This window comes from Mya arenaria, chromosome 2 (assembly GCF_026914265.1).
Source record: "Mya arenaria isolate MELC-2E11 chromosome 2, ASM2691426v1".
NCBI classification, from domain to species: domain Eukaryota; kingdom Metazoa; phylum Mollusca; class Bivalvia; order Myida; family Myidae; genus Mya; species Mya arenaria.
The window spans coordinates 69,361,628-69,376,125 of NC_069123.1; the positions used below are offsets into that span (position 1 = coordinate 69,361,628).

Genomic DNA, 14,498 nt, shown 5'->3' on the forward strand with positions numbered 1-14,498 from the left:
CATGTTGCAGGAGACAAAATGCTAGCAATGCCTGTTCAGTTACGTCCCATGTTCAACTTAAGACTCTAGATGGCCTTCACTCCACAGCACTCTTGTTGTTCAGACAGGATTAATTCTCTTTCATAAAAATAATTGAATATGATCCTCTTTACAATTTTATTTCACCAGAAATACATACCAAATCTTTTTATCAGAGTTACAATCATAAAATAACTATAAGCAAGTGTTCACTTTCAAAAAGTAGTATTACATTATTATGGTCATACTTTTTAAACTAATTATTTATAATAATTTGCTCAATATTAAAAACAATTTTATATTATCATCTAAAATAGATTAAATGTCTGTAGTATTTTTATTATTATTACACAGTCATCCATACATACATTCAATACACATACATTGACTAGTCGAGTACAAATAATTTAACATAAATATTATAGCACCATTAATTAGTATTTCATATGTAAGATATAAAGTGAGTAAGTAAAATAACTAGTTCCATTTGTATACTTGTACAAAATCAGATGTCAAATGTTGCATATCACAGCTATGTAATGTATTCATATAATGTTAATATTTCAAACTTCAAAAAAAAGTATTGCACATTGCCTCACAACAGTTTTATTTAACATTGCACTTCATTATCATGTCAATCTTGTGGTATATACCTCTAAATAACCTTTTAAATGTTTTAAATACTTGTGTAATGGTAGATATTTTTTTAATAAAATAATCTCACTCTTCCCTAAAAGAAGCTTGTATATAAACCATACTTTTCTGAACTACACCATTAATTTTCAAATTTGTTTGAAAGTCTTCACATTGTTGCTTATTTTAGATTTGTCTCTGTTCTATGACCTTGACCTCTCAGTCATGTGACCCATACTGGGCCAGCTCTTCCATTTCACTCCCTTGTTGCCAGGCGATGGGAGGTGATACATTCCTAACGTCGACCTTGACCTTCATGTGTCTAGATATTGCTGAAAAGATTAAAATTAGGCAGATATTAAAACACTTTTATTCAGAGACATGTTAATTCATAGAATTCAAACAAAATAAATGTGGAGTAATAAAGACATGTGAACTTTACCTGTGGTACATGTACTTTGTTAACCCACCTACCCCTCTACTCTCCAAATTATTTTTAGTGTGATTTGATAATTATTGCGTAACTGACAGCATGAATTTTGACATGACATGAATTATATTTTTACATTTTCTTGGCAGTCTACTGAACTTTCATTGAATTCAAGCTGTATTTTTTTTCTAATGTACATCCCAAAAAGATGGAAGGTAAAAGATTTAATCTTTACATACACGAACAGAGGCCCGGTTGTTGGAACAATCGCTAAATACTTTACGATGAAATTTATTGTTATAATGACTAAAATCGCTATATTTTAGTTAAAATTTAGCGATTGTTTCAACAACCGAGCCATAACTATCTATGCGGTTCAATTTATAAAGAAATAAAAATTATTCATCATTTTGCCTCCATGGTAATGCCTCCAGGTCAGTTGAGAGTATAATGACATTAACCTTGGTTCACATGTCTGTATGTTACTACATTTATTCAGTTGTTAAAATCATGGCAATAATTGAAAACAATTTGGTTGATTTCACGTCTAATATCATTTTACTTAATTCTTGAAATTATAACTTGTTAAACAGATTTAAACAAAATAACTGTTAATTCAAAAAGATGATTTAAAGACCACCAATATTCTTCTATGGCAGAATATAATACAGATTGAAAAATAAGATATATGCTGTAGATGCCTTTGAGCTGTTCTATTAGTTTTTGAGACAGAATTGAACATGACATGCACTATCACAGACTGTTTTTGAGGCCCAGATGTATAAATACAAGCTGAAATAGTTCTCTGTAAAGGTCAGCATGGCAATATATAGGCTGTGAGTATGTTAGTATTTAAGAATGTCTAACAGCAACTTAGTTTCAAACCAAAAGCGAGGTTGCATTATAAATACATTATGAAAAAGAGATCCATAAGCCATAGTTGATGTGAAGAACATTAATAAACAAGGCATCTCAGAAAGGACAAACACTCATTCAAATTCCTCCAACATTTGAAATACATGCTCAAATCATCTGTACCTGTATAGTTAAGTTTGTCTGTGAATAGTTTTCATCTGTTGGGAGAAAATACAACATTTATGTCAACAATATCCAGAAATGGTCAGTTAATTGGTTAAGTCATTAACATGTACATTTAAACACTGTTAATCAGAACACTGTTTATCCGATTATCGCCATTTCGAATCAAATTTTTTGGTCCCAATTTTATTTCTTCTTTGTTTAAATAATTTTTTTATCGATAAATCAAAATTGTTATTTCCAAATTACGGCTATTTCTTAGTCAAAATTATGGTCCCAAGTCAGTATTTCACAACTATTTATCAATGTTTGTTTTGAACACAGTCAACTCACAGTTTTCACACTATACTGCGATAGCACGCAAGGCTTGAGGTGATAATGAAGCACAAATTAGCACTTGTTAAAGAATGACATTGAGCATGCATTTGTAGCAAACATCAATGCCAGATAATGAGCGATTTATTGTGGTAGTGTATTTTGTATATAATGGCTGATTTACACAAATGAATGCATGCATGTGCTGCTATTTTGTTTTAAATGCATCAGGTTGTTTCAAAAAGAGTATATAGTAACAAATTATTTGTCATTTGTTAAACATCATTTAATGTACATGTAAACTAAACTGATCACTCAAACACAATACAACATGGTGATGTGTAGTCGACATAATCTTAACAACTTAATGTCACCAATTTTACGGGTATGCTGTCACTTTCTGAAAGTTGTTTATCCGAATAATAATTAATCCAAATTTTTTATCTGGGTCCATATGACTTCGGATAAACGGTGTTCAAATGTAGTTCTATAGTCTTATGTGAAATTGGATAAACAAAACATGAGGCACACTTGGTGCCACGTGATCTTTTATCCTTCTAAGATCAACCTACACAAATATGTTGTGAATATTGTTTGACACTACATCTTGTGCATGCCTTTCAAACAGTGCATGTATTTGTTTTATGACAGTGAAAAATCTGATGGCTAGACAAAACAAGAACATTCATCTGAAGCCAATTGTAAAAAGAATCGTTAATTCTTTCTTTTGTCAAATTTAAATAGCCAAAATGCTCATTTATTTGCCAATAGTAATATATCTAATAATTACTGATAAACAAACAATTCATTTAAACCACATCAATCTAGCCAAAAGGTAACCTATGGACTATTTACCGAAGTTGTGTACAACTGGCTGCAGAGTAATAATGCCAATTCAGGGGTGTATCTTCTTATAGGCCATGTAGGCCGCAGTTTGCACTACTTTCTGACTTTTTCTTCTTCAAAATGCCTTTTTGATTTATGAGAGCCATCAATTTCAGGTAAAATGTAGGATATTGATGTTCTTGTTAAGATATTTACTGGTACAAATATACGCCCAAACACACCATTTTCAGCCATGCTACACCCCTGGAATGCACACCATTTAAAGTTCTAAATTCACATAGCTATTTATGTATGAAAATGATAATGCCTGCATGTAATAGCTGTCTTGTAAAATTATGGATATGTTTTTGTACACAGTGACTATTTGTAACAAAAGTAAACATTTGTAGGATGAAGTTACTTTGAACAGTTCCTCACATATTTGGCTAAAATCTACAAACTATGGTGCATTTGTAGGACAATAATACATCTATTTACACAACAATCATTCCCTTTGACCACTGCACGAGTGTCACATGTTACTAGCAGTGATGGCACAATGGGTGTTGACAAAATGTGAACCAAAAACAGAAACAGTTAAACTGAACATAAAATCTACAACCTTCTTCATATACATGGGGAAACCACATAGAAACCACAAAGAAACAACAAAATCAGAAACACCGATGGGCAACAGGCCTTTATGGCTCATTCAGGGCTTATTCAGATTAAAGTTGCATTTCATACTCAATATTGAATACTTTACTTTTCAATATATATTGAGTATTGAAGTGCTGTTTAAGATTATTTTTGTAGTTTGAGGTGTAGTACATCCAAAATACAAGTTTCTTTGCAAATCACTTTAAATAGCGCAGTAGCTGTTCATCTTTAGTCTTACTTAAAATAATTTTGAATACAACTATTTTTTTCAAAAGAAATATATAAATATGTGAAATTGATTTGAAACCTCATAACATTTTTGTTATTCTCTTCACAAAATACTTGTATACTTGTATGATGAACCACTTTTGGAGTCTATAAATTCAATAGAAGATCTCTAGGTCCGTTTTCACATAGTCTATAATTATATTCGCTTAAAACTACTATTGAATCGTTAGTGATATTAATGAAGTAAATTCCCTGAAATGAAATGCGTTAAGGATACAGAATGAGGTTTGCCTTTCACTTATAGAAGTTATTTTCATGATCACAATGAATGAGGTTAAATAACGAGAGTGCCCAAATGCCCGGGTTTCCGTAGCAACAAGAAACGTACCTCTCTGTCGGAGCCACAACATTCAAAAGATGGACAGCGCCCTTGCCTGGTTAAATAATGTGAGAATGAGTGAAAATAGAACAACGCAAAAATAGTAGAAAAATACGGCCTGGAAATAGGACTTGCATGAAACTTGTCCTTTTTCATACAAAGAAATAGCTTTGATTACTATTTTTAAAATGCAGAGTTTTGCATCATGATAAAAAATCACCCTTTCATGCTTTCATAGGACAAAATTATTCTATTTCCAGCCCATCTAGGCAACAAATGCAAAAAGGAGCATAAAACAGGACAAGTTTGACAGATACTGAAGTTATTTAAGACTACAAGAAGACCAACAACAGTTTCACATAAACAAAATATACAACGAGGCAACTAAATCCATCAATATACCGTTCTAATAATGTTGAAAAACAAAGCGAAAGCCACAATGATGAAAATAAAATGAAAAGCTCAGGATGAAGCCAGCAACCAGCAATATATAAATATAATGTGAATATGGTACATCAAAGAAATATGTTATGTTTGAATGATGAAAATAAGTCCAATACAACTGATTCCTATAAAATGACTACAATCATAAAGTTCATGAAGCATTGCTAGTGCTCCACAGCTGTATTCCACTGGTCATAGGGCATAACTCAACACTAATCTAACCCATTCAAATCCTTAATATGCATTATTCCCATTAAAAGCATGTGTCCAGAGTTTCATGCAAATATCTTGACAGTTTTTGAGTTAAGGCTTAAGCTTAAAGCTTCACTCTCACAAATTGACAGTTTTGACCTTTTTTTATCTTCTTTGTCTCAGAATCAGCTCATTTGGCATCAGTGCCTTCAATTCAGTCATATAAGGTAACTCACAGTAGAAAAGATCTTAATTATTTGGTAAACTGCCAAAATTTCATTTTCCTTACGGCGTAAGTAACTCTAAAACATTAGCTATAAAATATCAATTTTCAAATGTAAATATTAAAATCTGCCACCTGATATTATGTCACCAGTCTTATATCACTGATTTGCAAATATTTACGCAAAGATTGGTTCATTCCAAGACCAAAAAAAAAAGTTGTCAATATGGTCAATCTGTGAGAGTGCAGCTTTAAGGTTACGGTCATTGCACAACTCTGCTGCCACTGCCAAAAAGCAACAATACTAGCCCTATGTCAATGTCTCCACTTCTCTTCTAGAAACAGACAAGCTGGCACCAAGGATTAAGTAAAAATGCACTATGCCATTGAATAAGTCTATTACCTAGAAACAGAACCATCAATATTGTTATTTTCTACTGGTACAATGAACTACCTGGTACTCTATTTTGATGCATGCAAACATAAACTGTAGAAGCATCTGTATAACATAGATTTATGAATGCCTTAAAACAATAACCAATAACCAAATAATAATTTGCTTTTTCATGATAAAGTAAGCAAATGATTTAAATGTAACTTAAAGATAGCTGATCAAAGTATGGCTTAATTTACACAGGGATATTTACAGCAAAGATTAAACAATGAATGAGTTAGATACTTACTTCGAAACTTTAAAGAACTTTTTGGATTTCTGTATGAACGAAGAGTCCATAATTTTTTTGTGTCGTGATTTTTTCTTGTCCCCTGACATGCCTGCTGATGCCCCTTCCAATTCAGACTGTGAGCTAGCAGACGTTGTGGAGGAAGTTGAGTGCCTTATGGGTAATGTGTGAGATCTTCCTTCGTCCCCTTGAGCCGCCGCTGCAATCTCCTCTTGAGCATGCATAGAAACCCCTAAATCAAACGTCATAGACTGTCTACATAACACCTCTATGGTCCCTTGTGTCGCCTTTTCCTTGCGTTTCAGCTTAGGTGAACGTCTTCTGACATCGATGATGGATGGTGAGAGTGGTGGTGAGAGTTGTTGAGGTTTTAATTGTTGAGCAAACATTGTCTCCCCTGGTTCTTCAGTAAGGATTTCTATTGGTGAAGGTTCTTGTACACGCCTCCGTCTCCCTGGTGAGGACGGGTCTATTAATCGTCTCATTCTGGCAGGGGACAGTGTCGGGTGTATGATACGCCTTGACTTGCCCGGAGACAGGGAGACAGCCACATGGACACGATGTCGGGTTGACGGGCTGCCCATTGGTGAGTGAGATTTGCCCCGAGTGGAGGATGACGATGTGGTGGCCGATCTCTCCCGACCGTGGTCCTCTCCCTCGAGACTGAGCATGGGCATGGAAGAGTAGGTAACTCTTGTCGAGCTACCACTCCCATTGCCCTTATCAGGTGTGTCAGTTTTGGAACCAAGGTGAGGAAATGTCAATGTGGATGATGTTGATGATGATGATTCATATGGCTGTGAATCTGGTGAACCTTTTTTGTGTACAACAAGAGTCTCTGAGTACCTTCTTTCATGTAATCCTTCAAGGTTTACAGCATAAGCTTGCTTAAGTTTCTGAACCTGACCACCATTAGTCAAATCCTTTAACAGGACACTTCTCTCAACACTTGCCTCAGATGGTGTTGACAGTTTTCTGACTATATGTGACACAAATTCAGATTTGGGAGATTCAGTTCCTGAAGTTGGTAAACCTCTTGGGGTAACTTTTGGTGAGCCTCTAGAATCTGGGGTTCCCTCCCTTGATAATTGTTTAACCATAGCTTTCACATATCCAGATGAAATATTTTCTTTTTCACTAACACGTTTTGTTTCATCCATAATTCGACTTCTACATTCAATTTTCATTGGGTATCGTTTTAAGATCCTTGTAAGATAAATGGAATGACCACTACGATATCTTTGGCTTTCATCCAAAAGTTCTTGAGCTGGTTTAATTTGTTTGGTTGGAATGGCAGAAACATGATGTCTGGAGATTTGCCCACGTCCGCGTAACTGGTACCCCGTTGGTGGTTTCCGTAGCAATAGTGGAGTTCCATGCGTTTCGATGGAAACTTTTATCATCGAGTGAGGTCGACTCTGTCCTGGGTCTGAGGCAGTCTCTATTGGATCTTGAGGAGGTCTATGTAACACCTGAACATCAACTGGAAACATTGGAGGCTCCAGTTTTATGGCAGGGCTTGGCTCTGGGGTTGTAAACTTCAATGTGTCCTCACTAGTTTCACTAGAATCAAGACTCCTATCCACTAGAAGTCTTGCCATTCTTTCATCTGGCCTAGATTTATCCGGCACAATCTCGGTTTCTTGTAAGACTTGTCTCTCTGGAATAAACACTTCACCATCAGATTCAAATGCCTCATCTGAATCTATATGTGGCACTCTCTGCAACTGTTTTCCCCCCTGTGATTGCTTTTTCCACGCTGGAATAAGCAGTTCAGGGAATTTAGGTTCTGTTCCTTTTGAGGTTTGCACCTTTTTCTCACTACTGTCACTAGATGTGTCCAATGTTTCTTTCTCCTTAACAGTTGGTATACTTGTTTTCTTCACTAAAGATTTCTTTACAGTAATAACTTCAAGTGGAGAGTATTTGGGTAGCACAACTTTAGCTGTTGGTAATGTTACAGTTAAAACCTTTTGTTCCCTTTTATGTTTTTTGGTTGATAACACATTACTAAGAGTAGTTATATGTTCTTCACTTCTTTCCACACTTCTTTCTGGCATTCTACTTTCTGGAATAGGCTGTTGCGCTATTAAGGAGTCTTTCTTCCTCAACTGAGGTGATTCTCTTCGTTTTAAAGAAGGAGAATCTCGTTTACGTGTCTTTGGCGAGTCTTTTTTGCGGGTTTTTGGAGATTCTCTCTTTCGAATTCTTGGAGATTCTCTACGAGGTGGTGTTTTGGTTGGCACATCACTGTCACTATCTGTGGTGCTAGGTATTGTGGGTCGAACACTGCGTAGGCGCTGAACTCTCTGGAAAATACTGTGCTTCTGATCTTGCATCGGAAACTGAAATACACAAATTTACCATAACTTCACAACAATCCTTGAACTCATCAACTAATACAAACTTTTCCAAAGCAGTTTGGATAGTTATACTTAGGGCTATTCCATTTAAACATATAACCCACGGGGGGAAGGCACTTTTGAACTGGCCCTCCCCCTTACAGAAGCAAATTAACCTTTTGAGGGTCCTACCTCAATTTGTTTTTATAGATCCGGAATAACCCCCTTCAGAAGCGATTTATGATTTACAAGTATAAAAGTTAAAAAAATTATTTCACTGATCTTGCATTAGGCTTTCATGGATGCTGTTAATGATGATACAGATATTGATCCATTTCTCTTTTTAATTCACAACATTTTCCCTAGATTTGAAGGGTTACTATCATTTTAATGTTACACTCTATAGTCACCGTGTTTTATGTTTCAAATTATCTTATTGCTGAAGTGCTGAAGATACATTGAAATCATCGATTTACCGCTAAAGGAAGAATCACATGGCACATCTCCAGTCCATTTGTTAAAGAGAACTAGTTTTTAACTTTTTTAAACATACCCTTTAAACTTTTCTCAGAAATGGCAAAAGCTCTTTCTTCAAGGGACTTCCCTTGACTTCAAAGTGGCAAAGAGATCTCATCAAACCTAATGATGCATTAGAAATTGATGTGAAATACAATTAAATGATGCAACTGTACTTAAATCATACATTTTGATGAGAACTAGAGCTATCACTGAAGGTGATTAATACCCCCGAACGCCGCCTCTCATTATGATTTATCATTGTATGAAGTTTTATGCTATTCCATCTAGTAGTTTTCAAGTTACTGTCCGGACAAAAGTTTGACAAAAATAAAAACACAGAAAAAGGCAATAACTCTGTAATTTGCTAAAAAAAGTGTAGTGATTCATGTGCTGTACCATTGTATAAAGTCTTATTACATTCCATCCGGTATCCGACCAACCGACCGACCGACCGACAACAGGGTGACTCCAATATACCCCCTTCAAACTTCGTTTGTCGGGGGTATAATAAGCGTATAATTTATGCCATAAACTCTTTGTTTGTTTGCTGTGCAAATTTAAATGGCATATTTATCATTTTTGAAGCAAGTTGATGTGTCATTCTTAAAAAGTAATTGGAAAACAAACAAAACATGGTTGTACAGATTTGTAATTTATTGAAAGGTCCGAAGTTATTGTTTATAGTATAAAATAATATGTTGTGCATTATAAATATTATTATTGAATAATTGTACCTGAAATAATAATAAGCACTTAGTAGTAAGTACTTAAAATGTTAAAAATATATGACTATCAATAATCATGGCCCAGAAAACCAAACAGTCCGACATAGCACAACCAATGAATGGGAATCCAACCAATAATCGCTATCCAATTTACAGAAGCTGTGCAGCCATCACTTGCGGTCAAATCAGGCAAAAATAGAGGTCCATCCATTAATTGCAGTCCAACCAACACTTATGGTCAAACCAACACTTACAATCTATAAATAGTTGTTTAAACAACACTCCTGGTCCAATAAGTATATATAGCCATCCAGAAACAATAGTTGTCCAACCAACAGTAGCAGTTCAAACATCACTAGCTGTTCATTACACTAGCTGTCCATCCAGCAGTCCAGCCAACAACAGTTGTCAAACCAACAAGTCCAACTACCAACTATCTGGTGTTCAACCAACACTCATGTTCCAACCAAAATAGCGCTCAAATAAACGAATGCTGTCAACAGTAGTCTGTCAACCAGCACTAGTTGTCCATCACTGTCCACTTGCAGTCGTGGGTGTACTAGCAGCCAAACAAATTCTAATGGTGATGGAAGTAATGTTCTCAAAACATAACATCAGCATATTTGAATCATATCTGTAAATAAAAGGAAGGGAGTATTTTAAGCAACAGTGTTTTGTCTATATGATTTAAAAAAACAACATAACAGTAAACAAATATGAATAGGAACAGCATATATTTTTCTGAAAAGTTTACCCCACCCACCACAACCTCTGTCTAGGTAGTGTGTCAATCGATTTATATCTTATGTCATGCATATCATATCTCTACAATGTATTATAAACCCATTGAAATGCCATATATAATGAGAAAATATAATTTCTAACAAACCTGCGGTTGTAATAAATCCGATTTCAGTGCTGTTATTAGACTGCATTTTAACCCGGAAAGAAACCGGAAGTTACTATGACGCAAAGGATTATGGTATATTGTGAAGTTGCGATCAACGAAAAAAAACCCAGAGGTTTTCCGCAAAGTAAAAACATTTCAAGGGAGGTAACACAAATTATCTGTTAGATCGGTCTGAAGGGATTTTTACCCTTACGTCATATGCGATTTAAATTTCGACACCCCCCATCAGAAGCAAATTTCACAATTTGGCAACCACCTACAGATGCAAATAAGCGACAAAGACACCCCACCATTTATGATTTAAAAAATTGCCGTCCCCCCCTGGGTTATATGTTGAAATGGAATAGCCCTTTAAAGTTCATAAATCAGTGAGCACACATTGCATGGCATACCCCTGCTCGAGCCCTGTCCTCGTTGCCACTGTACGTGTTCCAGCGTTTTATAGGGACCCTTTTCTGTGAGTACTCCTTGTAGTAGAGGAGCTCCGCCTCCCGACGTGTCACATCAGCCTGGAGAAGCAGGTTGTTGGCCTCCTGGGTATGGGGAGAAAAATGGGAATAATGTTAATCTGGTAGTTTTTTTTTTTATTTTTTTTATTTTATTCTATGTTTTTGCAAAGTAAGGTTTAATCTGCAACTCTTGGTAATAAGTCAATTGCTCAAACAGGACTATAATTTATAAGTATACTTATTAAAATACAATGTAAAAGTCTACTTTATTCACAAAACATTGTACTTATAAATTCAAAAACTGAGAAGGTGCCTCTCCAAGATCTCATTGTTAATCTACAGATTTGAGTGGAGCAGGTTGCTCATGAACTCAATACCCATACTTTCCTGTAGCAGGAGATGCCTCTCCAAGATCTCCTTGTTAATCTACAGATTTGAGTGGAGCAGGTTGCTCATGAACTGAATACCCATACATACCTGTAGCAGGAGGTGCCTCTTCATGTTCTCCTTGATCCTTTACATCTTGGAGTGGTGCACATTTCTCATAAACTGAATACCCATACATACCTGAAGCAGGAGGTGCCTCTTCATGATCTCCTTGATCCTTTACATCTTGGAGTGGTGCACATTTCTCATGAACTGAATACCCATACATACCTGTAGCAGGAGGTGCTTCTTCATGATCTCCTTGCTCCTTTACATCTTGGAGTGGTGCACATTTCTCATGAACTGAATACCCATACATACCTGTAGCAGGAGGTGCCTCTTCATGTTCTCCTTGATCCTTTACATCTTGGAGTGGTGCACATTTCTCATGAACTGAATACCCATACATACCTGTAGCAGGAGGTGCCTCTTCATGTTCTCCTTGATCCTTTACATCTTGGAGAGGTGCACATTTCTCATGAACTGAATACCCATACATACCTGTAGCAGGAGGTGCTTCTTCATGATCTCCTTGATCCTTTACATCTTGGAGTGGTGCACATTTCTCATGAACTGAATACCCATACATACCTGTAGCAGGAGGTGCCTCTTCATGATCTCCTTGATCCTTTACATCTTGGAGAGGTGCACATTTCTCATGAACTGAATACCCATACATACCTGTAGCAGGAGGTGCTTCTTCATGATCTCCTTGCTCCTTTACATCTTGGAGTGGTGCACATTTCTCATGAACTGAATACCCATACATATCTATAGCAGGAGGTGCCTCTTCATGATCTCCTTGCTCCTTTACATCTTGGAGAGGTGCACATTTCTCATGAACTGAATACCCATACATACCTGTAGAAGGAGGTGCCTCTTCATGATCTCCTTGCTCCTTTACATCTTGGAGAGGTGCACATTTCTCATGAACTGAATACCCATACATACCTGGAGCAGGAGGTGCCTCTTCATGTTCATTATCTCCTTGTTTCTCTCCAGTTGGGAGAGGCGCAGGTTGTTCATCTGCATCTGCAGCTGCATCGCCTGGCTGTACAGCTTCTCAAAGTGGTGCAGGGCGGAAGATTTCTTAGACACCTCTTCTGTAACCAAAACATTCATAATGTTTGCATCAAAGAATGCTTATAGATGTGTTCTATGTGAGATATCTCATAATTGCCATGAAACATCACTCTACAATACCAACATCATTTAGTACATCGATGTTTAAAGCTATCTTTCAATTTTTCAACCTTGTTGATATAAACAGGTGTAACATCATTGATGTTTTACCATCCTATACCCCCACAGTCTTTCAGTACAGAGATGGGTAGGGTAAAATTTCTACTAGTTTCATTCTGAACATAGTGGAAGATCAAGAAAGAAAATTTATTTATTTCATGCCAAACTGTCGTCTGCTCTATGTCCTTCTACATCTGCACCAGCACTATATTTATAAGATATATTTCAGCTGGAGTAATGTATAGGTGGTAATATGGCAGTATATATTACCAAACAAATATGCTGTTATATGAATCAGACAAGAAGAATGCTATTTATTTCTCACAAAATAATTAATTTTGTAGAGCCAATACCAAAGACATTTCCCTCAATTACTGCGAAGCTGTTTACAAAACTCACAAACTAATTCCTTCAGAGCATTGGCTTACATTCATAAAGCAAACTAAGCAATGAACTTCTTTATGTAGACTTGTATTGTTCAAATAGTTTTGTAACGCATATATTGCATGTTACTTAGAGACTTTAAATCATGTAAAGGAAATGAAATTTTAGATGGGACTTATATATATGATGAGATCTTCACAATTTTGAGGGAAGACGTGAATAAAGGCACTACTGTACAATGTAAAATAGCCTGCCTTGAACTATTGGGTATGCTCCCTACAAAATAAGACTAGCATTACTGTGCAATGTGTGAGAATATATCTATGCAGAGCCTCCATACCAAGTGTGTTTCCCCCTGTGAGTGTGGCCTGTCCTAGGAGCAGCCTCATCTTATCAAGGAGGTCGACCAGCCGGGTGTTGATGCTCTCCTCTCCCTCAACTGTCTGGAACTTACCAACCTGTATCATAGACGTATTCTACATAAGATACCAGCCTGCATCATGGACATATTCTACATAAGATACCAACCTATATTATAGACGTATTCTACATAAGATACCAGCCTGAATCATTGACATATTTGACAAAAGATATTCTACACTGAAATCCATTTAATGTCAGACACTTCATTATTTACTGCAAAACTTTATGCTTGAGTTATAGAGGAAAAATGAGACATGCTTCAAAATCCCAAAATAACATTGACATTCAAGTATGACAAATAGAGATCTACACTATACAAACAATTTCATCATAGTAATGTCATAAGGAAAAAACAAAGACGTTATATGCTGTTAACAATTGATAATACTCATAATTCATAAGATTTAAGTTTCCCACACTCACAGCAGCGCCCTCCATGGACATGGCGAGTTGTTCCCCAAACTTCTTGATCTCCCCAATCTTATCCTCGAGGTGCTCGAGCGTCTGGGTCATGTGACGTGTGTCAAACGACAGGTCACCCACACCATGCGTATCGACCAGCTGCTTCTTGTACATGTCTGCGTGGGTTACAATTGGTAATAACTTCACATTTTATAGTGTGATAGTGAAATTATTCATCAGTGTTTCCAGGAAGAACCAGACACTAGACCACCTTAAGTGAAAGTTTTAATTGTTGATATTAATGAACACACTTTGATAAATGTTCTTTGAAACAAAGCATCTTTCCTAAATGGCCTCTTACTTTGTGTTTGGCCTTTATGGCCTTAAGAATTCTCATAACCACTGATTCAATGTGATAGCAACATACATAAAATTTGATTGCAGTAGTCATTACATTTTAAGAACTAGCAAATCCTCTTTCCTTTCAATGGTAAAATCTTTGATGAATGTTGGTGAAATATTGAATCAATTAAGCAGAATGTGGGATGATGAAACAGATTAAAACAATTATTACAACATCACTAAACAATACACAGAATGTTAGACAG

At 36.0% G+C, this 14,498-nt stretch overlaps 1 protein-coding gene across 5 annotated transcripts in view; it reads right to left on the minus strand.

Moving 5' to 3' along the window:
• Positions 1-142: 142 nt before the first annotated feature.
• Positions 143-14,498, minus strand: part of LOC128205504 (uncharacterized) — a 115,030-nt gene continuing 100,674 nt past the window's right edge. For 4 of the 5 annotated variants that reach the window (XM_052907222.1, XM_052907213.1, XM_052907240.1 and 1 more), the window contains 8 exons: positions 13,912-14,066; positions 13,406-13,523; positions 12,391-12,542; positions 10,957-11,097; positions 6,069-8,413; positions 4,536-4,581; positions 2,120-2,154; positions 143-983 (listed from right to left, as the gene is read on the minus strand). In XM_052907222.1, coding sequence (XP_052763182.1) covers positions 2,128-2,154; positions 4,536-4,581; positions 6,069-8,413; positions 10,957-11,097; positions 12,391-12,542; positions 13,406-13,523; positions 13,912-14,066 — 2,984 coding nt within the window. In that variant the 3' untranslated portion in view covers positions 143-983; positions 2,120-2,127. The remainder of the gene's footprint in view (positions 984-2,119; positions 2,155-4,535; positions 4,582-6,068; positions 8,414-10,956; positions 11,098-12,390; positions 12,543-13,405; positions 13,524-13,911; positions 14,067-14,498) is intronic. The other variant, XM_052907229.1, reaches the window with a different exon arrangement.